This window comes from Tiliqua scincoides, chromosome 3 (assembly GCF_035046505.1).
Source record: "Tiliqua scincoides isolate rTilSci1 chromosome 3, rTilSci1.hap2, whole genome shotgun sequence".
Classification (NCBI taxonomy): Eukaryota; Metazoa; Chordata; class Lepidosauria; order Squamata; family Scincidae; genus Tiliqua; species Tiliqua scincoides.
In genome coordinates, this window is record NC_089823.1 from 32,746,869 (window position 1) to 32,774,803 (window position 27,935).

General features: G+C 44.9%; 1 protein-coding gene and 1 pseudogene across 1 annotated transcript in view; both read left to right on the plus strand.

Moving 5' to 3' along the window:
* LSAMP (limbic system associated membrane protein) overlaps nt 1–25,985 on the plus strand; it is a 555,573-nt gene extending 529,588 nt beyond the window's left edge. Inside the window, exon 8 of the mRNA XM_066619991.1 lies at nt 25,888–25,985. Coding sequence (XP_066476088.1) covers nt 25,888–25,985 — 98 coding nt within the window. The remainder of the gene's footprint in view (nt 1–25,887) is intronic.
* On the plus strand, nt 23,829–23,944 carry LOC136646614 (5S ribosomal RNA; annotated as a pseudogene).
* Nucleotides 25,986–27,935: the final 1,950 nt, after the last annotated feature.

The following is a 27,935-nucleotide window of genomic DNA, read 5'->3' on the forward strand; positions in this document are numbered from 1 at the left end:
CAGAAATGCACCCTCAGTGAAAGGTTCTGTGCTGGACTATGATTTTAAAACTAGGTCATATTTTGTGAACATGTAGCCACCTACAAGATAGGCATTCTACTTCAACAACCACTGCGTAAGTAAGTCATAGAAGCCACTCTATAAAACCAGTCAGTCAAAGCTCGGTTTTTCTCATGAGATGAGATGAATGAATGAATGATGTCCCAAGTCCTGAATGGAGCAGCCTTCTCCTATTCATCATCAACCTCTTGAATTCACTCTGTCCCTAGTAGCTACCATCCACTTCTGGCCTACAGGTAAATTTCCTTCTACCTTCTAGTTCTGCAGCTGTTTTGCCTGCTTAATTTTCTGCAGAGGCAGCAGTACAGTAGTGGTAACCACCAAATTTAAAATAAGATAATCAACCTTTCATGTTCCTGAACAAGATGTAGACATTAAATAGGAGAAGCCAAGTAAAGAAAGTTGGAGAGTGGAGGGGAGACAACAGTTCCCTTTATGTAAAACAGACACTGATTGGAGAATGGCCCTGCACTGACTGTAGATTTTAGCTAGCTTGTTCTTAGATGTAGTCATGGTAGTTTGTACTAACACATTCATTTGGAAGATGGGGGGATGGGGGGCTGTGGGGAGGGTGGGATGAGGGGGGCTTTAATCTAAGAGACAAACATGAGAGCTTCCTCACAAAGCTTTGACCACTTTTTTTTTTTAATGGCCTTGAAGAAATTACATCTTTTAACATGGAGTTTGATTACATAGGATTACCCTTTGTATTGGGAACTACCTGTTATATCCCATTATGCTTTTCTATACTCATTCAGCAAATGAATACCTCATACATTGGCTTTGTGTCTGCAGGAAATGGGACAGTTCATTCAGGGCCTTTTTAAAAATAACAACATTCTTTGTTTGATCAAATCATGTGATAGAGGCACAGCTTTTACCAGTCCATCCTTTTGAATTGGATCAGATCTCATAATGCTCATGATACATTTACTATAGGGTCACTTTGTACAACTGCATGTAATCTACTCTGAACATAACTTGCATGTGAGATTAATGATCCATAACAAGCTAGACAAAATCTCTCTCTCTCTCTCTCTCTCTCTCTCTCTCTCTCTCTCTCTGTAGAGATGTTCTTATGTGCAATATAAAATATATTTCTTTACCCAGAAAGAAATATTTCTTTAATCAGCATGCAATTAATCTGTGGAACACCTTTCTCCAGAACGTGGTGATAGCACCTAGGTTAGATGCCTTTAAAAGGGAATTGGATAGATTTATGAAGGAAACGTCCATCACAGGTTACGAGCAGGTTATTTATGTAACTTTCTGGTTTTGGAGGTAGCCTGTCTCTGAATGCCAGATGCTATGGAGTGGCAGCAAGTATCATGTTGTCTGAGAGCTCCCAGAGGCATCTGGTGAACCATTGTGAGATACAGGAGTATCGACTAAATGGCCTGATCAAGTAGGGTCTTCTTATGGTCATGTTCTTAAAATATATTATGTTGAAATTCCATTCTATTTTTCCACCAGAATCCATACATAGCATTTTATTGAGAGTCCAATCTATTCTTTTACCACCTTCACCACCATCCATTGGTGCAGGTGCTCTGAAAAGCTGTGCACTGTATTCAGTGGTCGGATAGATCAGGAGACTTCAGAGGGGAACAGGGATTTAAATCCCCTTACCCCTAAATAAGCCTCCATTCTGCATTGTGTCTCCTCTGACCTCTGCCAGAGATTTAGCTGGCAGAATTCTGAGAAGAGATACGGGGCGGAGAGGCTGCCAAAAGTGAGGATAGGATTCAATGTACACCATTGCCACCGTATCCACCCCCTTCCACCCCACACCACATTCTTCCCCCTCCCTGCCCTGCCTTACCTGCTCCAGTAGGCAAGACAAGGTCCAGTGGCATCCCAAGAGCAAAGCACTGTGGCTGGCAGCACACTCTGGCATAGGATTAGGCTGTTATTATTGAGATTTACATGTCACCTTATTACAAAAGAGTGTCAAGTTATGGGGCAGACAAGGAGGAGAGGAGGGCTAGGACATAAAACATTTAACTGGCCCTAAAGACATAAGTGTTCTGTTCTTGCTATAAGAAGCAAAAAGTCCAGGAGAAAATACCATGCTTGCACTAGGAACAGTTTCACTCTAAACTCTGATTCCCCAAAACGTGTTTGTTTTTCTACTCAAGGGAGTTTAAAGAGTTGTTTGGGGATATTGTGTGGGCAGCTTCTAATTGGAAAACTCTTCTAGGGAAAGAGAGTATACATGAAGAACATTTGGATATGTATGCCTTTGGATTTGAGGCCAAATCTAAAAATTCAGCCCTATGTGTATTTTGTGATATTGATTCAATATCCACATCAAGTGTCCACACAGATGTCCTTTGCTGAAGATCAGGGAAGATTACAAAGCTTTGCCTGTGTTCACTGACCTCAATGGTAGAGGTGTTCGAAAATTGTGTTCTTTTTTTTTACTCAGAAGTAACCCCATTGTGCTCAGTAAGATTTGGGCTGTAAGATTTGGGCTCTTACTCACTGGAAACAAACACTTCTACTTACTGGGGGTTGACATTGGTTGAAATTGCTGACAGAGGGCCTAGTCCAATCCAACTTTCTAGCACCAATGCAGCCCAGGTAAGGAAACAACCTTCCCTTACCTTGAGGAGGCCTCTTGACTGCTCCCAACATCACAGGATGCAGTGCACACCTTATTGGCATGGCTGCATTTGCTTTCTTAAATATTTTTCTGTAAATGTTGTTTGTGCTTGCAATGAGCATGCTTCTCTCTCTCTCTCTCTCTCTCTCTCTCTCTCTCTTACACACACTCAAACACATACGCCAGTCTTTGTGAACAACCTGCTAATAGCAAATAGGTCATCTGTTTTATTTGCTACAAGCAGAAACAACCAAACTGCTTACCAGTGCAAAACTTCTAAATATGGGTTAAATTTAGATTGAAGCAGTGACTTCTGTTTGTGGAGAACAACTCAGATAACCCATTCAGAGTGAGCAGAGAACTGCCATACAGGTTCAGGGAGATATTCCAGGATATATGTGGCAGGAAGGATCCAATCCATGTTGCACAGGCTGTAGCCTAGGCTTCAATGAAGACCTCAGCAGATTCTGTATGGATTCTACTCCAGAATGGGCTTAGCCTTAAAGTATCCCAACCACTAAGTCCATTACTGCAGTAAGGGTAATTCTGAACTTTAGTGGCATAGTCATTCAGCTGCTTTTGCATTTGTAGATTTACCCATGTAAACTACACTTTTGTCAAACTGGAGAGCCACTGTGGTGTAATGAGCAGTTGGAGTTTTCCCCCATTCCATTGGGGGACTTTGTTACCAAAAGGGCTGTTTTGTTTAGGGGAATTATTATACTGCCCTTATTGGAAACTTAGGATCGCAGGCTGGATAACAAGATGGCGTAATGCAGAGAAATTCCCTTTTGCTTAAAGAGGAGACGGAGAGAAAGATAACTTTTAATAAAAGATTATAGTTTTATTACAGAAGCACAAAGGTAAACATAATGCACATGGAAAAATGGTAAGTATATGTTTCTTGGTCCTAGTACTTGAATCCAGTGTACCTAGCTTTCATGGTGGTTGCGTGTGGACAGTATTTGGTGCATCCGAGGAAATTAGAAAAAGGAAAGGTTGTAGGGAAGGATTTTAGGGGTCCCTGGACTGCCAAACCCACTTGCTGACTAAAGATGGGGAGAGAAGGGGGGGAAAGAAGGGAAAGAGTTTCAGGCGCAAGATAGTTACCTGTCCTGTAGAGCAGTTGAATGGGGGGGAGAGTCCTGTGTGGAGGACCCTCTGACACAACACAGATGTGTTGGTCCTTGGAGGGGGAGCCAGAGAGAGAGCATGTGGCGGGGAAGCCCTCTCTTAAAAAGGGGTTTGCAAAACGTGCTGAGCTGGATGGTAGCTTGCTTACTACCACACAGCAGGGTAAACATTGAAAAGATCAGGATGTCCCTTATCAGCAAAATTCAATGGGGTCTAATGGCTGGCTTCCTAGCTGGGGGAACTTAAACAATACAATGAGTCAGCAACACACAGAAGGCAGTTCCAGTTTGCATACAGTACTTAAGCAGTGATTGAGTTAAAACAATACAATGAATACAGTAATGTAGGAGACACTTAAACAATGATTTACTATGCCAGACTTCTTCATAGGGAGGTGGATTTAAGATGCCTATATGTGTAACCACAGGGAGGTGGAGGTTGTGTAAGCTTGTGACTTGACCTGATTGTTGAATGTAGGAGACACTTAGTCCATAGTACATAACCAGATAGAAAGTCACAACTAAAAGGCAAAAGGGGATTTTCACCTAACAACTTAGGGCAGCGGATCTAGTGATCCATTGCTGTAAGTCATCTAGCAATGGAGCAAATGTCATACCACCGTTGTGCACTATGGAGCTGCTGGCAGAAATGGCCAGAGGCTCCATGACTGCTCCAGAACCACCTGGAAGCTCCATCAATGCAGGTAAGCTGGTGCAGGAGGCATTTCAGGGAGTATTGGGGCAGGGAGTTGATCTGGGGTTGGTTTGAGGGTGGGAGGGAGTGGATCATGGTGGTAGTTATGCATGCCAGAGCCTATCCATCCTTCCTGGCCCAGACCTGCCCACTGAGACTCCTCAGACTTATGCCAGTAAAATAGCTAGCGGCCTACTAGGAGGTAAGTAAAAAATATTTTAACTTACCTTTCACAAGCTGTCTGGTCTCACCCCCCATCAGAGCATGCAACACTCACTCCATCAGTGGTGCTGCATTGTGGGGGGAACTCATGGAGGCCTCCTCAATGTAAGGCAATGTTTGTTCCCTTACCTTGGAGTTGCACTGCCCTTACTTCAATGCTGGAAAGTTAGTTGAGATTGCACCCTCAGTCTCATTTGCCTATACCTCACAGTGTAAAGATCAAATGGGGCAATCCCATGTGCCAGAACAACCCAACAAAGGAAAAAGGTGGATTCAGTTAGACACAATAGTACAAAAGAGTTCACCTTGAGTTACAAAGACAGTGATTGACTTGAGGGAATTTTTGAAAGCCTTTCTATATGACAAATGCATTAATAAGTATATTCACAGCCCAGTCCTAACCATCTTTCCAGCATCAATGCAACTGCAATACGGCCCTGAGGTAAGGGAACAAAAGTTACTTTGAGGAGTATAGTATGCAGTATGCTATGCAGTACCCTCTCCAGTATGCAGCACAAGCCCACTGGCACGGCCTCATTGGTGCTACAGAGTTGATGAAGACTGGACTCTCAGTCATATAAGTAGAACAAAAATAATCCTAGATATTCATAGAGTTGTATGACCAGCCCAAGACCTCCTGAAGTCTGAGGCAGCATGCCAAAAGCTGCCACCCCTTACCCGATGATGTGCCAGCCCCTGCTCCTCCCATGCTACAGTGTTCTAGCTCAGCATTCTCCTCTCCTTCACCTTACCTTGCCCTCTCTATCCCTCTCTTTCTTTTCAAGCCAGGGAATGGAAAACTAAGGTGGGGCAGTGGAAGAAGTAGGTGGACTTAGATGGGCTTCTTCCACCAACTTGCTGCTGAGGCAACCACTTCAGTTGGTCTCATGGTTGGGCTAGCTCTGTGTGTATAGCTCTGTAAGAAGTGTGACACAACACCAAAATGTATGCCAGCCATGGATGGTCCAACATGAAGAGAGAGTTCACCATAAAGTGAACCCAATTAAAGTGGGAGGCCTACTGTATATTGGCAACTAAGCATAAAGCCTTAAGGGCACAATCCTAACCCATTTTCCAGCTCTGACATAAGGACAATGCAGCTTCGAGGTAAGGGAACAAACATTGCCTTATCTTGAGGAGGCCTCCATGACTGCCCCCCAACTGCAGGATGCAGCACATGCCCCACAGGCACAGCTATGCCAGTGCTAGAAAGTTGGTTAGGATTGCACTGTAAATGTTAAACGTAAAAAATCCACTGTTCTTGCTGTTTCTCCTTTTTCTTTCACTCCTCACTGAGTTCCCTTTCACATTCCTGTTCTCAAATGCTAAACTGAAATTTAAAGGGATGGCAGTGGAAAGGAAAAGAAAAGAGCTGTCATTTCTCATTTTAATCCTTGAATTAAAAATTATCCTCTCCAAGACAGTGGCAGCCAAAGAGCAACCTGTTTTCCTTTTCACCATTTCCACACATCACAAACCATCAAGGAATTTGCCTAACAAATCGGCTTCCCATCTGGTTATGCTCCCAAGCGAACAGGCTTTCTGTTTGCAAGCCCAGGATGGTGAAGTCATTATGGGAAATATTGAGTTTATCTACTGGACTCAGACACTGGGCTGAGACTGTTGGTGAACTGGTTGCCATACAGCACCTGCTTTGCCACTGATAAAGCACATTGCACATGGCTGGGCTTGCATGATTAAAATACTTCTGTTGAAAAACCCTTGCTAACAACAAAAACAGTAAAGGAGAAAAGTCCTTTAAATTAGCCTTATACAAAAGCAGCAGTGTTTTTTTACTGGTGGGATCCAAGAAAATGGATTTTCCAGAGTCCAAAAAGAAGGGGAAATGTTTTTCTCTCACCCAAATGGTTGGCAACCTTCAGTCTCAAAAGACTATGGTATAAGCCTACAGCACCCAGTATTCCCAGGCAGTCTCCCATCCAAGTACTAACCAGGCCTGACCCTGCTTAGCTTCCGAGATCAGATAAGATTGGGCATGTGCAGGGTAAGTGGAAATATAAGGTGCATTTCTACAATTAGGAAGGTATAGCATAAAGAATGAGAGCTGTCACAAAAGGCATAACTATATGTTGTAAGAGACACAAGGCTGCTGCCCAAAATGGTAGTCCTATATCAAGTTCCTGCCTCCCTTTCATAAAAGACAGTCCATCTTATTTGGTGCCCTTAATGTCATGTTTTTATGCTGAGCAGTTTTTGTTTTGTCCCTGTCAATGGTATCCAATGATGGGGAGTGAAGCAATGAAGACTTGAAACACACAGAACACAAGGTTTATGGGACTGCATGTTAGGAAGTAGGATCTCAAGCTGGGCTGTCATTTGGTGAAGTACCCCTGTGTTTCTTACAATGTTCAGCTGCACCTACAGAATTATTACTATTACTATTAATATTTAGATACTACATTTCAACAAATAAAGTTCACAAAACTATAGGCATGTAGATACAGAAGGGAGCTGGTCATCATTATACATTGAGATAGAATGCAGCACACCTAATTATTGTTGGAGGAAATTAAAAATAGTTTCCTCTTTGGGGGGGAAGCAGAGTAGCTTAAGCAGCAGACCCCCCCCCCTTTTTGGGTATCACCCCAGGGAACCTCCCTCACCCGGCTGACTGCTAAGCAATAAAAAAGACAAAGAGGCAATGGCTTGTTAAAGTTGCAAAAAAGAAGTTATTTACTCACAGTTCGATTGAGTGTATATTTACAACATCTGATTAGGATCGGGGGTTCAGCTAACACTTAGAGACAGCAAGGCCCTGGAGCTGCCTTGCCCTGCATGCCTTGTGCTCAAGATGGCCTGGGCATCAGAGCCCTGGTGTGCGCCATCTTAACAGGTCAGTGGTCAGAGGACAAGAGGAAGTGCTCAGAGGAGAAGGGAAGGATAAAGGGTTAGGGCCACACCCCACAAGGATCACAGAGAGAACAGGTAGAAAGGTCAGATTCACTGGGCCATAGCTTGACCCCTTCAGACAACATCCTGCCCCCTCTGGACAGCAGATGGAGTTGTACCAACTCCAACAATTATTATCCTAACACAAGGGTGCCAAATCCCAGCCTGCAGGCCACTTGCGGCCCACTGCGGGTCCCCATCCGGCCCCCAGGGGCCCCTCCCACCTCCAATGGGCACTCGGCCCTCACCCCAGCCCGCGCTGGTCTGCCACGCGAGCTCCGCACCTTGCTTTCCCTCACTGCCGCTGAGCTCAGTGGCAGCAAAGGAAAGACAAGCCCAGCCGGCGTGCAGGGCCTTTTATAGTGGGAAGGTAATGTGAGACTTGCAGGTCTCGTGTTACTTCCCACTATAAAAGACCCTGCGCGCTTGCCTGCTAGTCTCTTCTTTCTAGCCCATGGGCTGGGCTGGGATCATCTCTGTTTGGCTCGGCTCCCCTCCCCTCCCCTCCCCTCCTGCAACCTGAGCCAGGGGAGGGAGAGAGAGAGAGAGATCAGGAGGAAGGGGAGCCCAGCCCAGCTTGCAGTATGTCTCTGTAAGGGTAAGTCTTGCCTCACAAACCTTATAGAATTCTTTGAAAAGGTCAATAGGCATGTGGATGCGGGAGAACCCGTGGACATTATATATCTGGACTTTCAGAAGGCGTTTGACACGGTCCCTCACCAAAGGCTACTGAAAAAACTCCACAGTCAGGGAATTAGAGGACAGGTCCTCTCGTGGATTGAGAACTGGTTGGAGGCCAGGAAGCAGAGAGTGGGTGTCAATGGGCAATTTTCACAATGGAGAGAGGTGAAAAGCGGTGTGCCCCAAGGATCTGTCCTGGGACTGGTGCTTTTCAACCTCTTCATAAATGACCTGGAGACAGGGCTGAGCAATGAAGTGGCTAAGTTTGCAGACGACACCAAACTTTTCCGAGTGGTAAAGACCAGACGTGATTGTGAGGAGCTCCAGAAGGATCTCTCCAGACTGGCAGAATGGGCAGCAAAATGGCAGATGCGCTTCAATGTCAGTAAGTGTAAAGTCATGCACATTGGGGCAAAAAATCGAAACTTTAGATATAGGCTGATGGGTTCTGAGCTGTCTGTGACAGATCAGGAGAGAGATCTTGGGGTGGTGGTGGACAGGTCGATGAAAGTGTCGACCCAATGTGCGGTGGCAGTGAAGAAGGCCAATTCTATGCTTGGGATCATTAGGAAGGGTATTGAGAACAAAACGGTTAGTATTATAATGCCGTTGTACAAATCGATGGTAAGGCCACACCTGGAGTATTGTGTCCAGTTCTGGTCGCCGCATCTCAAAAAAGACATAGTGGAAATGGAAAAGGTGCAAAAGAGAGCGACTAAGATGATTATGGGGCTGGGGCACCTTCCTTATGAGGAAAGGCTACAGCGTTTGGGCCTCTTCAGTCTAGAAAAGAGACGCTTGAGGGGGGACATGATTGAGACATACAAAATTATGCAGGGGATGGACAGAGTGGATAGGGAGATGCTCTTTACACTCTCACATAATACCAGAACCAGGGGACATCCACTAAAATTGAGTGTTGGGCGGGTTAGGACAGACAAAAGAAAATATTTCTTTACTCAGCGCATGGTCGGTCTGTGGAACTCCTTGCCACAGGATGTGGTGCTGGCGTCTAGCCTAGACGCCTTTAAAAGGGGATTGGACGAGTTTCTGGAGGAAAAATCCATTATGGGGTACAAGCCATGATGTGTATGCGCAACCTCCTGATTTTAGGAATGGGTTAAGTCAGAATGCCAGATGTAGGGGAGAGCACCAGGATGAGGTCTCTTGTTATCTGGTGTGCTCCCTGGGGCATTTGGTGGGCCGTTGTGAGATACAGGAAGCTGGACTAGATGGGCCTATGGCCTGATCCAGTGGGGCTGTTCTTATGTTCTTATGTCTCCCTCCCCAGGGAGGGAGGGCTGGCAGGCAGGCAGCAGCAGCAGCACATGGGCAGGCAGGTAGGCATGCAGCTGGGCAAGCAGGCAGGCAGCCCAAGAGAGGGAAGGAGGGGGCAGGTAAGCAGGCAAGTATATGTGTGTGAAAGTGTGGAAGATCCACCCCTCCATTTGTGTGTGTGTGAATGGGATCATAAACTGGCATGAAGATCCCCCCCTTATTAGGGTGGATGGAATCATAAACTGGATTGAATTCATTCATTCATTTTCTGTCTCTAATATATTCATTTATGTAAATTTATTCAAATTTGAAATGTTAATTCGGCCCCGACACAGTGTCAGAGAGATGTTGTGGCCCTCCTGCCAAAAACTTTGAGCACCCCTGCCCTAACAGAATAAAAGTACCATTAGCTAGTAATGACCATAAACATTTAGTGTACCTTCTTTTTTTCTTTTAAGGGCAGGCACTAAGATTTTCAGACTGGTCAAATCCATAATGAGGTCAGATTTTTAAAGATGTTGAGCTTTGCTTTCTGTGTTTGTGAAGCAACTCCAAACTATGGGCTGAAAGCCAGCTCTCATTATTTATAAATCCATCTATCCAGTTTTTTCCCCCCAAGGGCTGACTAACTCTAGAGAGCACATTTAATAACTATTTCAGAATAAAAATATTATAAAAGATGTTCGTCCTCAAACCATAGGTTGGCATCTGCCAGACTTGAGCAGATAAAGTGCCAATTATATTGAGTATGTTTCTTAAAAAATGAAAAATGAGCAGTCCATCTCTTTGTATATTTCTGATTCAGCCCTAGAACTGAGGAAGTTGCTCACTTGTGCCATTATAGTCACTGCCAGAGCAATTCTAGGCATGTTTACTTGGAATTAAGACTATGTTTTTATTTTTTATTTTTCACCATATTTCTATCCCACCTTTCTCCCTCTAAGGGGACCCAAAGCAGTATTCAATGAGACTTAAATGTTCAATGAGACTTATGGTCAAGTCCTACCCTCAGCAGGGTGCAGCAGCGCTGACTCAGCCTCACCTGCATTATGTGTGCTGGCCAGAGACTTTGGCACAATGGAGAGGAAAGTAAACACAATTCTTGTGACCCAATCCAATCCTCCCTCCTCCAATGACGCAGTGGTACTAAAATCATTCCCTTATCTGGGGGTAAGCCTCCTTGGCGGGGGGGGGGGTGTACTTGGACCTGTGCTAGCTAAATAGCTGCTGCAGGTCTGCATGGTCCTGCACTGCAGAATCAGGTCTGGGCAGGGGATCAGGATTAGTGGCCACCACTTCCACCAAATTTTCCCCCTTCCCAGACCAATCCTCTCATCTCTGCGTTATTCTAAGACTGTTAGTGGTGGGTTTTAAACTGCAACATTGAGGACACATAAGTGTTTACTTATGCCAAGTCCTGCCTGCCCCTTGAGAGAAGTTAAAGTAAGCTCAGCATGATTTGAACACATCCTCTCACTTCAGGAATAGCCATAGTGCAAGTCGTTCTTCCATCTACCAAGGGATTTCATCAACCCTGAAGCTTTGTCATGCTCTTTGAGCAAATGCAATGGGATCTAAATGTAAGAGAGAAACAGCTCCAAGACCAATTTCTTCAGCAGAAATGTGCAGAATGCCACCCCCAGTTGGTCAAGCAAGCAGGATAACAGGAGGATAACACAGGCAATCATAAAGGAGAAAAAATGAGAAGTATGCTCTGTCAGTCTCTCTGTTTGAGCCATTGGGTGCCTAATGAGCAGGAACACACTTTACCCTTTGAGAGATATGATGTGTTTTAATGGACCACTGATGTCTCAAGATGTTTACTAGTGTCAGTGTGACAATGATGGCGAGAGATACTGCAAGCAAGTTCGTGTCTGTTTCTCCCACCACAAACTGACTTTTTCAGCTCCCAGTGGCTGCCAGTGATCACACACTGATCCAAGGCAGTACAGCCTAGTGGTTAGCACACTCACTCCCTACGCAGCTTAATGGAGAAAACCTTGGTAGAATGAATCCACTGTTGACAACCCAGGAGATCAGGCTAGCCAGAGGGTCTCCTGGAGCAGAACCGCCACCAGCACCTACTACAATACCAAACCTCCGGGGTTCAAAATCACTCTCACCTACAGAGCACTTACAGAGTGGAGACATGACAATCCACTGTACTCCTATATCAGGGATGAGGCATATTCATAAAAATGTAAAAAGTTTATTAAAAGTCTAATTAACCAGAGAGAAACACAAAAGGGTAAATAACTAGGAAAAAAGGCTTTTAGAAAATAAAGGATTGTGCAATAATCCAAACATGAAAGACTTGCAGGGAAAACCTGATGCAATCATACCCAAAGCCAGCAGATAGCATTGAGGCACTGTGTAATATCAGGCACCCATTTTAACTCAGAGTGTTGGCTTTCAATTGGTCTGTAACACTGCTGAGACTTAGAGTGCAATCCCGAGATTGCACTGGGCCAGCGTACATTCCTTACGCTGGCCCAGAGTGACTCAAATGTGCCATAAAGCACATTTGCGCCTCCTCCAGAGTCAGCAGGGGCTGGTGTACAGAGGTTTGCCGGCCCACAGATCTAGCCTCCACTCTGACAGGAAGGGGTAAGTTCGTGCCGGCCAAGTCAGGCCAGCATGGGTGTCTGTGGGGGGCGTGGGGAGGGCGAGGAGGAGGCATTTGGTGTGGGGGAGGGCAGGCGGGCCCATGGGCAGGCAGGGGTTTAGCAGGGGGCGGGGCCCAGGATTCAGCATTTATGCTGGATCTGCATATGCTGGATCCCAGGCTACTTGGATCTGTGCCACCTTTTGAGGTACAAAAGCTGCAGGGGGAGGGGTGGAAATGCCTAAAACCACGAAGAGACACAGAATTACACATAAAATACAGGGATTTCTATGACAGACCATCAGTGGTTAGGCTAGCCACCCTGGAGTCAGGGGCAAAGTTAAAAATGATACCCCCCACATCACACCTGGAAGTGACATCACTTCCGAGTGTGACATCACACCTGCAGTCAAAACAAAAATAGAAAAACTAAAAAATCTACTGCCTCCCCCATCGCCAGTCCTCTCCTGCTTGCCCCCTAAGCCCTTCAGTTGCCCCCAAGCCTCCAGAGCAAAGGGAGCAAGCAGCCAGAGACTGTGATCCCCACTACAACTCTTGCAAAGAATGCTTTTAAAAAAAAAACACGTTATTTCCCAGGTTATTTAGATGCCAGCAGTGTTATGCCTTTTTAATTGTTTGCTTTTAAAATGCTTTGTATTTTGTATTGCTACAGTTATGAGAGGTTTCTAACCAAAACTGTAAATTTAATATGTATGATTTCATACTTTTGAGTACTGTATATGAAAGAGTGCATCGCCACTAAGCTACTAACCAGTGATAACCATAACCCATGTTCCTAGGATTTCAGACCTATCCTTTTAAGTCAGAGGGTGATTTTAAGGGTTTCTTCCTCTAGTTTCCTTGCCTGCACCAAAAACCTCCTTCCAGAGTCCATTACTATTTCTATTAGCCCAATCCACCATAACTTCCCAGGCAGTGATGCAGAGGTGCCAGCATCGCTCCTGCTGCAACCCTTGCAATTCAAAGGCAAGGGAATAAATGTTACAGACTATGTGACTTGTTAACAGAAGTTAATATCCAGGAATCCAAAATAATTGAATGCTCTCTAAAATATAATTCCTCCCGAAGACAAAAAATGGCCATCCTTACCATGAATAGTCCTTGGTATACTCATCACAGCCATTTTCATGTCTGATGTGTCTCCTGTGATATTTTGAAAGCCTTGATGCATCTGTGTAACACTGTGCTTTGTGATTTTCATGCATCCTTTTGCATGGTTCTGTAGATTGGGATCAGGTTATGTATGCAACATCCACCAAACATCTGTAGAACCCGAAGGCGGCCATTTCTTATTTGTACAGAAGAGCAGCATGACCTCAGCCACTATCCCAATTTTAAAAGTGCTGGCAGGGGCCCTGTGGAAATTACTGTTCATTTATTTATTGTTAGCACACACTGTGAATGGGATGCATAAGTATGTTATGAACCTGCTGCTACTATCAGCAAAGTCAGAGTTTTGTTTTTTTTCTCCTGAAGCAAAAAGGCAGGGGAGGGGAAAACCCCTAAGTGTAGCCTACTAAGAGCCAGCTGCAAATCCCTAAAGCCTCGGAACTGAGCACAGAGCCTTGGAAGAAAGAAATTAATAACTTTCAAAGTATGACCTTGAAAACAGAATTAACAGGATTCTTTCCTTTTAAGCCTCCCTGATAATAAAGATTTCATCTTCAGAAACCCTGACAAAGAGAGTCAACAGATTAGAAAAATGACTTCCTGCTGAGGAGCTGGCATGTGTTAGACCCCAAGCTCCTCAGGGGGAGGGGACAAGGGTCTAAATATATCAATTTTTGTTGTTGCTTCAGCTTGGGCATCTTATCCTCTGCCTGCTTCTGCCCCATTCCCAAGACATGAGCAGGAGTCATTTTACACCATATGGTTGGCTTGCAACACACACAGAGCCCAGATTTGATACTCCCAGGTATTTGGTTTTCCTCACCACTACAAGAGAACCTTCCACTTATAGACAGAACTCGTAGTCCATTCTCAAAAACTAATTCTGACCAGCTGCTCAGTGGGATGCTGCTCTTGATTCTCCCTCTGTTGGAGGAAGGAGAACTGGGGCCTGCTTTGCCCATTCACAGCTTTTCTTTGTGCTTGTCCTCAGACAACCTGCAGGTTTCCATACTCAGGAACCTGCAGGTTTCCATACTCACCATGCTAACAAGCAGCAAGATTAATCATTGGGTGGGTGGGAAGAATGGGAAAAACAGGTTCTTGATAAACAAGAGTGGAAAGCCAGGAAAGAGATCTTGGGGTCATGCTTGCTAATGTAATGAAAGTGTCGATCTACTGTGCGGCACCTGTCAAAAAAAACAAATTCTACAGTACAGCTGATTTTATAAAAGGAATTTAAAATAAAATTGCCAATGAGAGAATGCCTTTATGCATGTCTGTGGTGCAGTCACAACTGGAAAACGGCACACAGTTCTAGTTGCTTGCTTGTCTCTAAAAAGCTGCTATAGAGTCAGAAAAAAAGCGCAAACGGGGCAACCAAAACTATTGGGCTGAAACACTTTTTTCATTAAGAAAGACTTAAGTATTTGGGATGCTTTGCTTTAGCAAGAAAAGATAAAGAATCAGGAGTACGAGAAGAGATTTATAAAATAACGCATAGCGTCAAGAAAGTGGATAAGTGTTTTTCTTCCTCTCAAAATACTAGAACTTGGAGACATTCAGTCATATTGATTGGCAGGAGATTTCAGAGAAAACAGGAAGTATTTCTTCACACAATGCATAATTAAGTCATGCTGCTTAGGGATGACCAGCAGCCTAGATGCCTTTACAAGGGAATTAGATAAATACCAGGAAGACAGGCCTATCAAGGCTGCATGATGGCTACAGGATATGCTACCACCAAATTCAGAGGCACTATCCATCTCAGTACAGTTGAGTACAGTACAGTAAGAAAAACAGCAGTAGCAGTAGAAGATTCCTTGTCTGCAGATCTCACTTCAGGACTTTCCAGGGGCATCTTGGCTTGGGGAACAGAATGCTGTTTGAGTTGATCCATCAAGGATGTTCTAATGTTCTAAATTCCTGCACATGTCACACTGAGTATGTGCATAGATTACACCTGATTCTGTATAAGGTTCTCTACCAAGAGGTGACTGTGAGAAATTTAGGTCGCTGCAAATCTTGCTCTTCAGCCATTTCTGACCAACACTGCATATACATGAAAGGGATCAAATGTGTACACCTGTGGGCTGGGCAGAAATGGGTTAAAAGTAACTACAGAGCATTTGAGACAGGTGATGGGGAAGCAAATGATGTTTGCCACTGATATAGGTAGTAACTTTCCCAAAATTTAGGGTTTAGCGTATTTCTTCCATACCTTACTAGAAATTAACCAAGGGGAGTTTTAAAGTAAAACAAAATGCAATAAAACATGAGCAGAATTATCACAATAAAAACCAAAATAATACTTACAAAGCATAGAGCAGTAAAAGCAGCTTAAAACCAGAGCAACATAAAATAAAACCACAAAATGCTAACAGCCCGATCCTATCAAGGGCCTACGGCAGGAGATCTTGCAATCTGCTGCCATAGGCCCCGCTGCAGTGTTGTGAAAGCCATGCCACTGTTGTACACGTGATGGAGCCACTGGCGAAAATAGCCAGCAGCACCATGATCCACACCATATTTACCTAGACGCTTCACTGACCAGGTAATGTGGTAGCAAAGGAGGACCATGGATGGTTCAGGGGGAGATGGGGGGCAAGGAGGGGGGAGGACAAGGGGTGGGGAGCAGGTTGGAAGGAATGCCTAAGTGTTCTTTCCTATATTTTCAGTGCCAGATGAAAACCGTTCTCTATCCATGCCTGTACTGCTTATTCTGGTTGATATTGTGGATTTTACAGCCTAATCCTAGGCCCTGCCACCCTATAGCATGCAGCTGTGAGAGCACATGCTACTTGCTATAGTGGGTGGAGCAACCAGAAGACCAATGAGAGGTAAGTAAAAAATTGGTGGGGATAGGACAAGGCTATATAATTCACAATATCAACCAGGGTAAGCAGTGCAGTTATGAGCAAGGAGAAGAGTTTTCATCTGGCACTGAAAATTTTAGATAGCTGGCACCAGGAGAACAGACTACTGTAGCCATTGTTGCACCACCACCATTAGGCCCTATACTCAGGGCTAGACCTCCTGAGGCAGCATGCCAAATGCAGAGCCCCCAGCCTCTGCTTCTCCCACTCTCCAGTGGGCTGGCTCTGTCTGTACTCCATTGTCACCCACCTCACCACTGATGGTGATGAGGTGATCACAGAAGAAATTAACATATGTATATGTGGTACAGGATTACTTCAGAAAGTTGTCATCTGAGGGTAAATACAACCTTGCATGAATTACTATTGATTAAAAAAAACAATACAAACATGCCTAGTTACATTAAAGGGTTGGGGGGGGGGGAATCACCATTTAGTTTCTTCCCTTTCTGTTTTTCAGAGTTAATTCACTCAACTGCTATAGTTTTCCATTAGCGCAGGTGAATGCACACCTGGTGAATCTCATGCCCTTCAGTATTGCATGGTCTGGATGGTTTATGTTACCATAAACCCAAATCACTTGCAAAGATTACAAATCATAGAGAGGACTATGTACACACTCAATCTGGGCTGACAGAACTGACATTCTAGACTGAACATGTGCACAGCTCTTGCCCATATGAATGCATCTTTAGTCACAGCAAGAAAAAGTCCAATTTGAAGAGAATTTGATGGCACTGGAGAGCCACTGCCAGTCATTGTAGGCACTAATCTAGACACTCAAGCAGCCTGACTTGGCATAAGGGCACTTACATCAAGCTAAGATGTAAGCTAAGCTAAGTGATCACCCACTTTTTTTGACTGAAAATATTAGCATTAGTACTGTACTTTAATGCTGTTTCTTATATGTGCTGATGTGCCACCTAGTGGCAAAAAGGTGATAGTTTTGTTAATGTACAGGGTCTTATCACAGCTGTGCCACTAGATGGCAGGAACTAACCAATTATACAAGAAACAGAATGGCAGACCAAGATTAAGCTGGCAGAGATGTAATTTTTTTAATACAAAGGAATGAGCCACTCTGAATGTAACACAGAGGCATCATCCTCACACATAGATGCATTCAGCAATGCTGTACATACAGCAATGCTGTAAATGCAAAGGTTTTAAAGCCTAATTACTAACACTTTTCATGTGAATTTTTTCCCCTACATCTTTATTATTATTATTATTATTATTATTATTATTATTATTATTATTATTATTAACAGTATTTATATACCGCTTTTCAACTAAAAGTTCACAAAGTGGTTTACAGAGAAAAATCAAATAACTAAATGGCTCCCTGTTCCAAAAGGGCTCACAATCTAAAAAGATGCAAATGAATACCAGCAGGCTGCCACTAGAACAGACAGTGCTGGGGTGAGGTGGGCCAGTTACTCTTCCCCTGCTAAAAAAGGAGCACCCACTTAATAACCAAAAAACCCCAAAAATCTCCGTTTCTTTGTGGGGAGACATTTGGTTCTGGACTCAGGATATCACCATCTACAAATTCCCTAACCAGCACCCCATTGTCTTTTGAGATTTGTAGTTTCTTCTTGGTAGCATTATTATTATTATTATTATTATTATTATTATTATTATTATTATTATATTAAGACTATTTATATACAACTTTGCAATAGAGTAGTTCATAGTGCGGTTTACATAGAAATTAATCAATAAATTGTATTGAACTTCATTTTCACTCACACATCCTCACTTGCCTTTAGTAGACTTGCAGTACCAGGAAAACATTTAAAAGAATCAATTTGCCACTGTATCAGAGAGGAACTCTTTGATTTAGTGTGCAAAACCCCAAGCACTCCATATCACAAGTTTGTTTGCTTGGGATCCATGCACTATACTGGGACTCGCAAACAAATGAGAACTGAGAATGTATGGCTAGTAATTTCACATGGGAGGCCACTTCTGAGCCACTCATTAACTTCTAAAACAGGGTGTCCCATTGATGATATCTCACGTGTGCCCTGGTTCCAAAGTCCTTACAACTTTCGTATGGAAGGTCAGCCGTGTGGTATTGTACAGGCATCTACGGGAGAGAGTGAATTTCCCTCAGACCTTTCACAAAGTTGCTTGATTGAGCAGGAGCCTTTCCAGTCCAGAGCTCAGTCTCTCAGAGACAAACCAGAAATGATGGTGGTGCGGCAGGTCTATTTTTTAAAATCCCAGTCAATGCCAATCATGTGTAAACTAAAGCAGGATGTGGGCTTTGGTTTATAGAACAAAACCTCCTGCTTCCTCAGATGATGCTTCCCCTTTCACTGGCTTTGAACTGCCTTCCAGAACACCTGTGTGATAACTATGGCCCAATTCTAAGCTTCACAGTGCCCGCTGGAGCAGTGGCACCAAAATGGCTACCACTACATCCAGTGGGTGCTGGGAAGCAGCTGGACGTCTCCTTGGAGGAAGGAAACTTTTTGGAGGAAAGTTTTTGGAGGAAGGAAACCCCAAGCCCTGGCATGGGGTCAGTGCCAGCGCTGAGTGTCCCGGGCATGACTTACGGCATGTTTGCGACACCCAGTACTAGTGAAAGGCATGTGCAACAAGCTCAGAATTGGGCTCTTACTTCATTTAAACCCTTTCTTCTCTGTGAAGCCCTTAGCAGACTGCTTTAGTTCCCATACCTTGTTGTGACTAACTGTCCAATCCAACCACCCACCATTGGCACAGATGCAGTTGCATGATAGAGCATGTGCGCTGTACATGGAAAGGGGCAATCAGGAGACCTGCCAGAGGTAGGTAAAATATTGTCTGCATACCTCCACTTAGGCCTCCTGATGATCTATGGGTCTCCTCAGACCTATGCCACCTATATAGCTGGCGTAAATCCAAGGTGAGAAATGGGGTAGGGTAGGCTCAAACAGAGGGGATTTCTGGCACAAGCTAGTGCTGTGATCTGGGGATCTACCCACTCCCTCACTCTCTGCCCCTTCTTCCTGCAGTTCTAGCAGTGCAAGGCCCAGCTAGGATTGAGCCATTGGTCTCAGTTTGTGCCGTAGAAATAATGGCATGCTCTTCCCCTGTTTACACCTGCCTCCATTTCCTTTTCCTTCCTGTGCTGTCTCCCTTGTGTCAATATCTAGACCAGCAGTTTCCAAACTGTGGGTCCATGGCTCTTGAATGAGAACTAGCAAAGGGAAAAGCCACCCCATATATGCTTCTCAAATAAATGTAGACATTGCCATGCTCCTTGGATTTGTTTTCGCCTGTACAACTTCAGCTGCCTCAACAGCAGGCAAGCTGCAGCAGGTGGCGCCAAAGGCCACAACACCAGCTGTGCAAACATTCGCCAAGAGCTCTAATAGGATAACTAGAGGACCGCGGCCAGGATTTTCTCTGAGAGAAGGCACCGTCCACCATCAAGGGGCCTTGTGAGTCTCTGCTTCCAGTGTCTTAATCCCCAAAGGCCATTTTATTTTTATTTATCCTTACTTATTTTCAAACACATCACTTGGCTTCTAGCCAAAACCTCAAGAAACAATAAAATAAGTAACAGAACAACAATAGACAAGAATAAAAACAAAAGCAACAGATAAACAAAAACAGAACAATGCACAACCCTCAGCAACACAACTGCAGATTTAAAAGGGAGGAAATTGCATGAGGAAAACATCAATTAAAATCACAGCAGAATCTGATTGGATGTCGCCTGGCTCCTAAAAAATAGGAAGACAGTAGCCTTGGGAGGAACTTCCTTAATTCCACCACTGAAAATACCTTTGCTCAAGCAGTCATTTGCATAACCTCAGAATGGTGGGGGGAGGGAGGCGGGCTCAGATGAAGATCAATGCACAGACAGGCTCCTTTGTGATAAAGTGGTATTTCCCGCTCCTTAATCCCAAATTCCACTTCATCCTATGATTCTAAGGGCACAATCCTAACTTGCGCTGGAACAGGCAAGTCAGGAGGCTTGCGCTGTATCCAGCGCAGGATTGTGACCAGCAGCGGCTTAGCCAGAGGCATGGGGAAACTTTTCTCCTTACCCCTGGGTAAGGGCTGCTGGCGCCTAGGGGGTCTCCTCAGACTTGCGCCACCTCCTGAGGTGGCACAAGTCTGAGAAGAGTGGAGTGACTTGAAATTGCTCCGTTCTCCCCGGGAATAGGGTTGGGATCCGGCATAACTGCCAGATCCCAGCCCCACCTCCTGGTCCCTGCCCACCTGCCCCCCCATCACCCTCCCTCCCCCTGCCCAGGAATGCCTCCCTCCCTCCTCCTCCCCGCCCCCCCAACACCTACTTTTTTGCTTGCGTTGGCCCTGCGGGGAAGCACCAGAGGGGAAGCCAGTGCAGAGGCATTTGTCAGTCTCTGCAGGCCAGCGCTTCTTGGAGCTCCAGCCCGGCTTCCCCTCGAGGAGGCACAAACATGCTTTACAGCACATTTGCGACCCTCCCAGGCCAGCCGGCCTATCTACAGGTTTGGACTGCGCCCTAACCCTCTAGCCCTTCTCAGAGCACCAGATCCCTCTCGCCATGATCCGAAACCCCCATGGAAAAACTAAAAATCACATCTGCACAAAGTTTCATTTGTTCTCATGAGTTTTATACATCCTGCATCCACCATCATGTAACAGCTCACATCCTTGTTCATGGACTGCGCTTTGAATGCATGAATCCAACACTTTATGGTGCCACCATAGCACAACAATAAAGATCTGAGGCATGGATTCCCTCCTGCTTTTTACATGCAGGTCACAAACCCCACCATCAGTCATCTATGTGCACAGACTACACTATAAATATTTTACACTGAGGAGCCCTTGTACTGCTGCTGTGGTGTAAAACCATATTCAAGGCAATGGTCCTCATATTCTTATAAACAGGCCCCAAATGTTATTTTTCAATGGCCCAATCCTACCTGGGATTTTCACAATTTGTCAGCATAAAGACAGTGTTTGCTGGTGCCACTCCTGCTCCATTGTTCTGCAGCTTGCTAATGATGGTATAGGAGTCAGGAAGTCCTGTGCAGCCAGCAGTGAGCTGCAGAACCAGTAAGTTGGTGGTGGAGCAGGGATTGGGCAGGACCAGGGGCAGAACAGGGTGGGATGGGGCTGGATCTTTTGGCAGCCACACACACCAGATCTTATCCCCCCCTTCCTGGCCCAGACCTGCCTCCATCACCAAAGAGCTGGTGTATATGTGAACAGACCCATTGGGGACCAGGAGGCCTGTGGGGAGTAAAAATTTATTGACTTATGTCTCCCATGCTGTTACAAATGTTTCATTAGATGTGCTTGAAAAAAGTGAACACCCCTACTGGAATGCATTAGAACAGAGTGAGATGAGCACAGGCCTGCAAGCAAAGTGCTTACTCACAATGGCTCAAACACCACTATTGTGGCAGCCTCCCCTTTCCTCTTCAGCCAAAGCAAAGTACTCACCTTTCCTAGCAAGCCTTTGCCCACCATTTCCGAAGCTGCCTGTGGAGTAGTCTTTTGGTGTCTCCCATCTACATGATTCATTTTGGCATTTTTCTGCTGCCATCAGTTTTGTTGCTATTTTTTTGAAAGATTCTTTTGGGTCTGTCTAGAAAAGAGTTTCATTGGATGATTCCAAGTTCTTGCGTTATAAGAAGGGAAGGAACCCCCTAGCTATGTCCTCCATGCCATGCATAATTTTATACATCACTATGATTCCCCCTCTATCCCCCCCCCCATCCACAATTGGGCTGTTGCATGCATAGGTTTACAACAGTGAAACACAGTCCCACTGTCATCAAATGGTTTCTGGCAGCTTGCACAGTGCACTGCTGACAGCCGCTTTAGGAGCACTAACACAATCAGCAGCAGCAAGGGAGTGCAGCAGTTGGACCCAGGAAAATAAGTCCAATGGCAGCACAGGCAAGGGGTGAGCAGAACAGGGAGGGGAGAGGGTGGGAGGTGATGGGACAGCGAGGGGACCGGAATTGAGTCCAAGATGGGAGCAGTAGTGCTGCCAATATCCTATCCCTCTTCCCAGCATCAGTCCACCTTTCCAGGTCCACTTGGACTTGCGCCAGCAAAATAGATTAAGTGCTACTGCCACCAATACTGACCTTGAAGAACTTCCAGGGCTTCATCCTCTTTAGTGCATTTGTATCACCAGGTCATGCATGAGAAAATGGAAGTCTGGAAGTTTCTTTTTCATAAACCCCAAACACTATAGCAGTTCCTCATAGAGAATGTGGCCCCAATCACTTTAATTGTCTTTTTCTGCACTTTATTTTGCCTCTACAATGGACTGGTTCAGACATTCTTTGCCCAGCCAGCCACCCAACAATAAGCAAATTTATGCACATCTCCCCCACCCTTTGAGCCATTGCTACATAGGCATGTGGGGGCCAAATACTCAAATTGCACTTATTTGGCAGGTAAGATACTATTCAATGTAGTATTTTAAGTACTGTGTGATTATATGCAGTCTGCCCCATATGAGTATGTGGAAGCAGGTGGCACATTTATTCAGATAACGTGACAGCCTTCCTGGCCCTAGCCATTATCAGAAGAGTAAATAAAATGGAGTGCTATTTATATTGGTTTATTTTTACCAATAAACAATTCCAAGAGGAATTGGGAGGGAATTCACATAACTAGGGCCTTCATCCAAATATGGGTTTAGCCAGCAGCCAGAACTCTGCACACAGCCCTGTTAGTTTATCAGCAATTCTGCCAATCAGCAGTTCAGTAAGGATCAGGCAGGGAAGTAAATCTAGCCCCTTGTCCAAACTCTTGATACTATGCTATACTAAACGGGCATGTGTTTGCCAATGTTCGGGCCAAGCAGTGTGCCTGCATCTCTGGCTTTGGCGCAGAAACTGTATACACGGCATCCATTTGTGCTCTCATTTCCCTTTCCATCTGCGAAGATGATGGATAAGTGCGTAGAAGTTTTGGATAACTGAGATTCAGCCTGCTTATATTGGATTCTACTGTGTATATATAAAACACAGAGGACAACATTGTGTGAATCATAGGCATATATCACTTGCCACCCATCCCTATAGGAAACATTTTAAACATCATCTCTGCCTAGAGATCTCTCCAAGCAGGAGAGTGGTAAAAGGAAGGCTGAATGAAAGGACGTCCGTCATGTTAGCACTTAATATTCCTGTTGTGACTCCGTGTTATTGTTTGTTGCTGCACTGGTAAACCCCTGCCATTCCCCACCCTTGTGCAAATCAAAGCTCTGCTGGCATTCCTGTTGCTCCTCCCCATAGGCCGTGCGCCACAGGACCGTAATGTTACATTGAAATCATTCCCCCTCCTGCTTACTAAATAAATAATTGCGCAGCCTCCCCAGGGACTGAAGGCATTTGCTGATTGGCTCCATGTTTTATTGATTAGAGTGCTGTGATGAATCGGCCCCCAAGGAGCCAGTGTCTGGCTGAAAGCAGACGGCCGTCCGTCAACGGGCAGAATTGTAACGAGTCCTGGCACGCAAGGGCCACCACACAAAGGCAGAGTACACAGGTGGACCCGGCCGCTTCAGCCAGGAGGGAGGAGGGGAAGAAAGCTCACATAGAACTGGTGCTCAAGCTCTCTCACCAGGACTCTCTGACAGGAAATGAAGATCAATCACTAAGAGAAGGCTGACCAGCTTCTCTATGGTGTTACCCTGCACAGGCTGGATCTCGTCTGATCTTGGAAGCTAAGCAGGGTCAGGCCTGGTTAGTACTTGGATGGGAGACCGCCTGGGAATACCAGGTGCTGTAGACTTATACCATAGTCTTTCGAGACTAAAGGTTGCCAACCAATGTACCAAGTGCTCTGCCTATCAGTTTGTCACTAATGGAGGAAGAAAGGGAGGCACAACTAGTTGCCAGCAGATGAGATAGCCAATCTTCCCACCCGCACCCCTACCTGCTCAGCGTAATACAAGGGGCCACATTTCCCACCTCTTTGCTCTTTATTGGCAGTCAAGGGTTTGCTCTTCATTAGAGTTGAAATCATTGCTTTCTTGCCTTGGGGAGGCTGCATATCACCAAAGCCACTGCAAGATCTTGTCTGGGCTGTCTTTTCAAAACAGGATTAAGCTGGTAATGGAATGATTATAACTCAATATAACATTTTATATTTTAATGGGTGTTTTAGTATGGCTTTACTTACATTCAACCAGGATTCACCCACATCAAATTTCACTGATTTTTCTCAGTGCAACAGATTGAAGCAAGAACCCACCACTTTCATAGTTACCAATGTGACTTTGAGGAGCAAATGATCCCCTTTTGCTGCTTAAACTCCTGGTTGTTTTAACTATTCATCCCAGACTCGCTACCCATCGCAGACTCTCAGTTTAGGGCTATATACAATACAAACGAATCATGGATTTAACTGATAAATAAATCCTGGCAAATAAAGAAACCAAGAATTGATCTTGAATTGGTTACTGGTATGGAATTAACTCCCTACCATTCAGGTGCAAGGGATCTGACTGAGGGCCCAATCCTTAACTCAGCCAGTGCCAGTGCTGAGTTCCAGCACTAGCACTGGGTGTCATAAACATGCACATTTAGTGCATCCAGTGAGTAAGGATTGCCAGTGCTGGGCCTGCGCCAGTTAGGCGCTGGACCCAGCACCAGCAGGAAGAGGACGCCCCACTACCAGGGGTGAGACTGCCAGGTGGAAATGTGGCCTCTCGGGGGCAGGGGGAGGGTGGTATGAGGGCAGGGTAAGGAGAGGAACAGGGGCAGGAGGGGGGTGCAACTGGGGGAGCTTTGCGCAGCTGGATCCTGAACTCCGTGTCAGCCTCCTGGCTTGACACAGAGTCTTTCAAGCCTATGCCTGCCGCAGACTTGAGAAGCCTCACTGCGAGGCTTGGGGCTTCCCCCGAGGAGACCTCTGTCTGCTTCCTGTGCCTGCTAGATTCAGCAGTGCTTTGGTACTGCTGCTCCAGTAGGTGCCGGGATGCTCAGCATTGGACTACGGGTCTCCTGTTGCTATTACTAGAGCAGAAGCCTTTGTCTCCTCTTTCTCCAGCAGCAAATGTGACTTTTCTTGCAGGACATGCTTCTTAGGCCTGGTCTATAAGTGCAACAGAATGAGATGTGAATGAGGTGGTAGAGAAAAGGTTATGCTGCTGTAGGTAGAGTTATTATTATTATTTCCCTATGTAGTTATTATTTCCCTATGTAAAAAAAACTAAAAAACTAAAAAAAATTGTTGCCTCCATTTTCCTGCTAAATGGTAAAGAGAAGTTTACCACAGCAGGCGTGTGAGAGCATATACAACAGGTAGATATATAATAACCTGTATAGAAACCCCGGGTTTTGCTTTCACAAGCAACATATTCTTCCTCTCTTCCTAAAAGCATTCACAAGTGAACCACCTCTACTGTTGTTTATAGGTGTGTTCAAACCAATAGAAGGCTTAAGATTGGCAAGTGGGGCTCTAAAAGGAGATATCGATGTCCTGTCTCTTAGTTAGGCCCATTGTTGCAGCCAAACTTTGGGCATACTACTGGTCTCTAGAGCGGAAACAATGGCAAAGGACGCAGTTACCATACTGTAATCTCAACCACTCCAAGTGCGTTTCTGCTAGTACGAAGCACCGAAAAGGCAAGGGTCTCACAGCTCAGGAGGGGAGCTATTCCTGTGCACACCCCTTTTCATGTATTTGGTATAAAACTTTTCTGTTTTTCTCTTTCCTCTCTCACCCCCCAGGACCCGGTACAGGGATGGCAGGCAATGGATCAATGTGTCTGGCCGTACCACTGTGGCTGTTGGCAGCATCCCTGCTCTGCCTACTCAGCAAATGTTAATAACATCCGAATTTTAAAAAAGAAAAGGAAAAAAAAATTAAAAACCCAGCAACAACAAGAACAACACACAAAGCAAAACAAAAAGAAAATGTGTCATACAGGAGACAGAGCGAGAGAGAGAGAGAGAGAGAAAGGGGGAATGGACAGTTTCTTTCACAACTTTTGCGCACACCGCAACAAAGGGGGAAACAATGAAGAAGAATCAGCAACATTTATTAAAACAAACTGTCAAGTAACTGATCATCCAGGAGTATAAGGAGACCAGACGGATCACTCTATGGAGACGGGATCTGCCAAGGATGCCGAGATGTTGTAAAAAGAAATATCAACAATGAAAATCACTTGTATTCATTCCCTCATATCATTTCCTTCCTTCCTTCCTTCCTTCCTTCCTTCCTTCCTTCCTTCCTTCCTTGAAAGAGATGGCCTTTGCTTTGGTGTTGATAGCCATACTTTTGACTGGCTGGTTCATTTCTCAAACTGGTACTTAGCCTTTTCAGATTTCTGGCAAACAGTGATGCAGATCTCTCTAACAAACTGGTGTCCCATGAAGAAACTCCACAAAGGCCCTTATCTCACTGTCCTTCACTTTACAGTCCTCCATATATCCCTCTGTGCCCTGATTACACAATGCTTTGATTATGCTAAAACATGTCAATTTTACTCACTTGCCCTCTTGATCTCTCTCTCTCTCCCCCCTCCCTCCCTCTCTCATGTGTGCGTGTGTGTCTCTTCTCTCTCAAAAGCATGCAGAGAGAACAGTCCCTGTGTACATAAGCTCACCGTGCTGTAGATAATGATTTGCATTGTACATGAGGTTGAAAGTTGCTTGGATGTGAAAGCAAGGTGATGAGGAGACAGACAATGGTTTTCCCAGCCAAATTTTGCCTTGGCTTCTTAATAGGATCCCTGTTTTAAGGAGCTGATCTTTAAGCTTTTCCTGTTCCACAACCTAGTTCAACAGGGTAGCACTTAAATGGAACATGTGTATTGTCCCCATTACTCATCAGTATTCCTCTATCCAAGCAGGACTGTCTAGCCATAGAGAGCTAAGGGCTCCTTAATTAGATGGATGCATAATAAGTAATAAGTAAAGTCTGAAAGAGCGATACAGCTAGTTTACATCATGCTTTGGATAAAGGCTTGGTAAATGTATCTTAGCAGAACAGCCCATTGTCCATCCAATACTGAGTCTCTCAAGCATGGGAGGGGCAAGAGCTGCAGTTGTGACTCTGCAAAAGCTAGGCAGATTCTGCGCAGGAAAACATGGGATCTAGCATCTAATCGGTAAGGAAACAAAATAAGATCCAGAAGGCTTAGTAGAAAGACCTGACAGATAGGGATCTGTTGTACGAGAGTAAAGTTAGCAGACAATAAAGTCTGCAGACAATAAGTTAGCAGACAATAATGTCCAAGACATTCCTTACAGAAACAATAGAAGAGTTCCAGAATAGTCTGTCAGTGGGCCAACAGAAGATATTGCAATAGCCATTTTTGTTTATAGCATACATTGCTGGGCTGCTTATAGCCCTATTGATGGCTCTGCCACTAGGTCTTGATCCTGCAAACTCCTAGTTATGCTTTACTTGCTTGCCAGGTAGTTTTTCTGTGCCCCAACTGCAATGGGCAGAGTCAAAGGATTGTGGGGTTCCTCACTGGGCAATCTCTGCCCTAACAGAGTGATTTGTAGGATCATCTGCTGAGGAAGTAGCTAGCACCAAGGGAAGAGGGGGAGGTTCCTGTACAAAGAGAGTAGAGCTCCTTCTCCATTCGGGTTTTCTTTTTTCTTGCAACTATTGTGATGTTGTTGATTCTGTGGCTGGGAGCCATTTTGACCCAAACCTGAGCGGTTCTCCAAAGGAACAGTCCTTTCCTTCCTCTGATAAACAGGATTTAGGTCTGTACTCAGTCTCAGGAAGTGGCATTAGACCCAGCACTTGGCCATACATG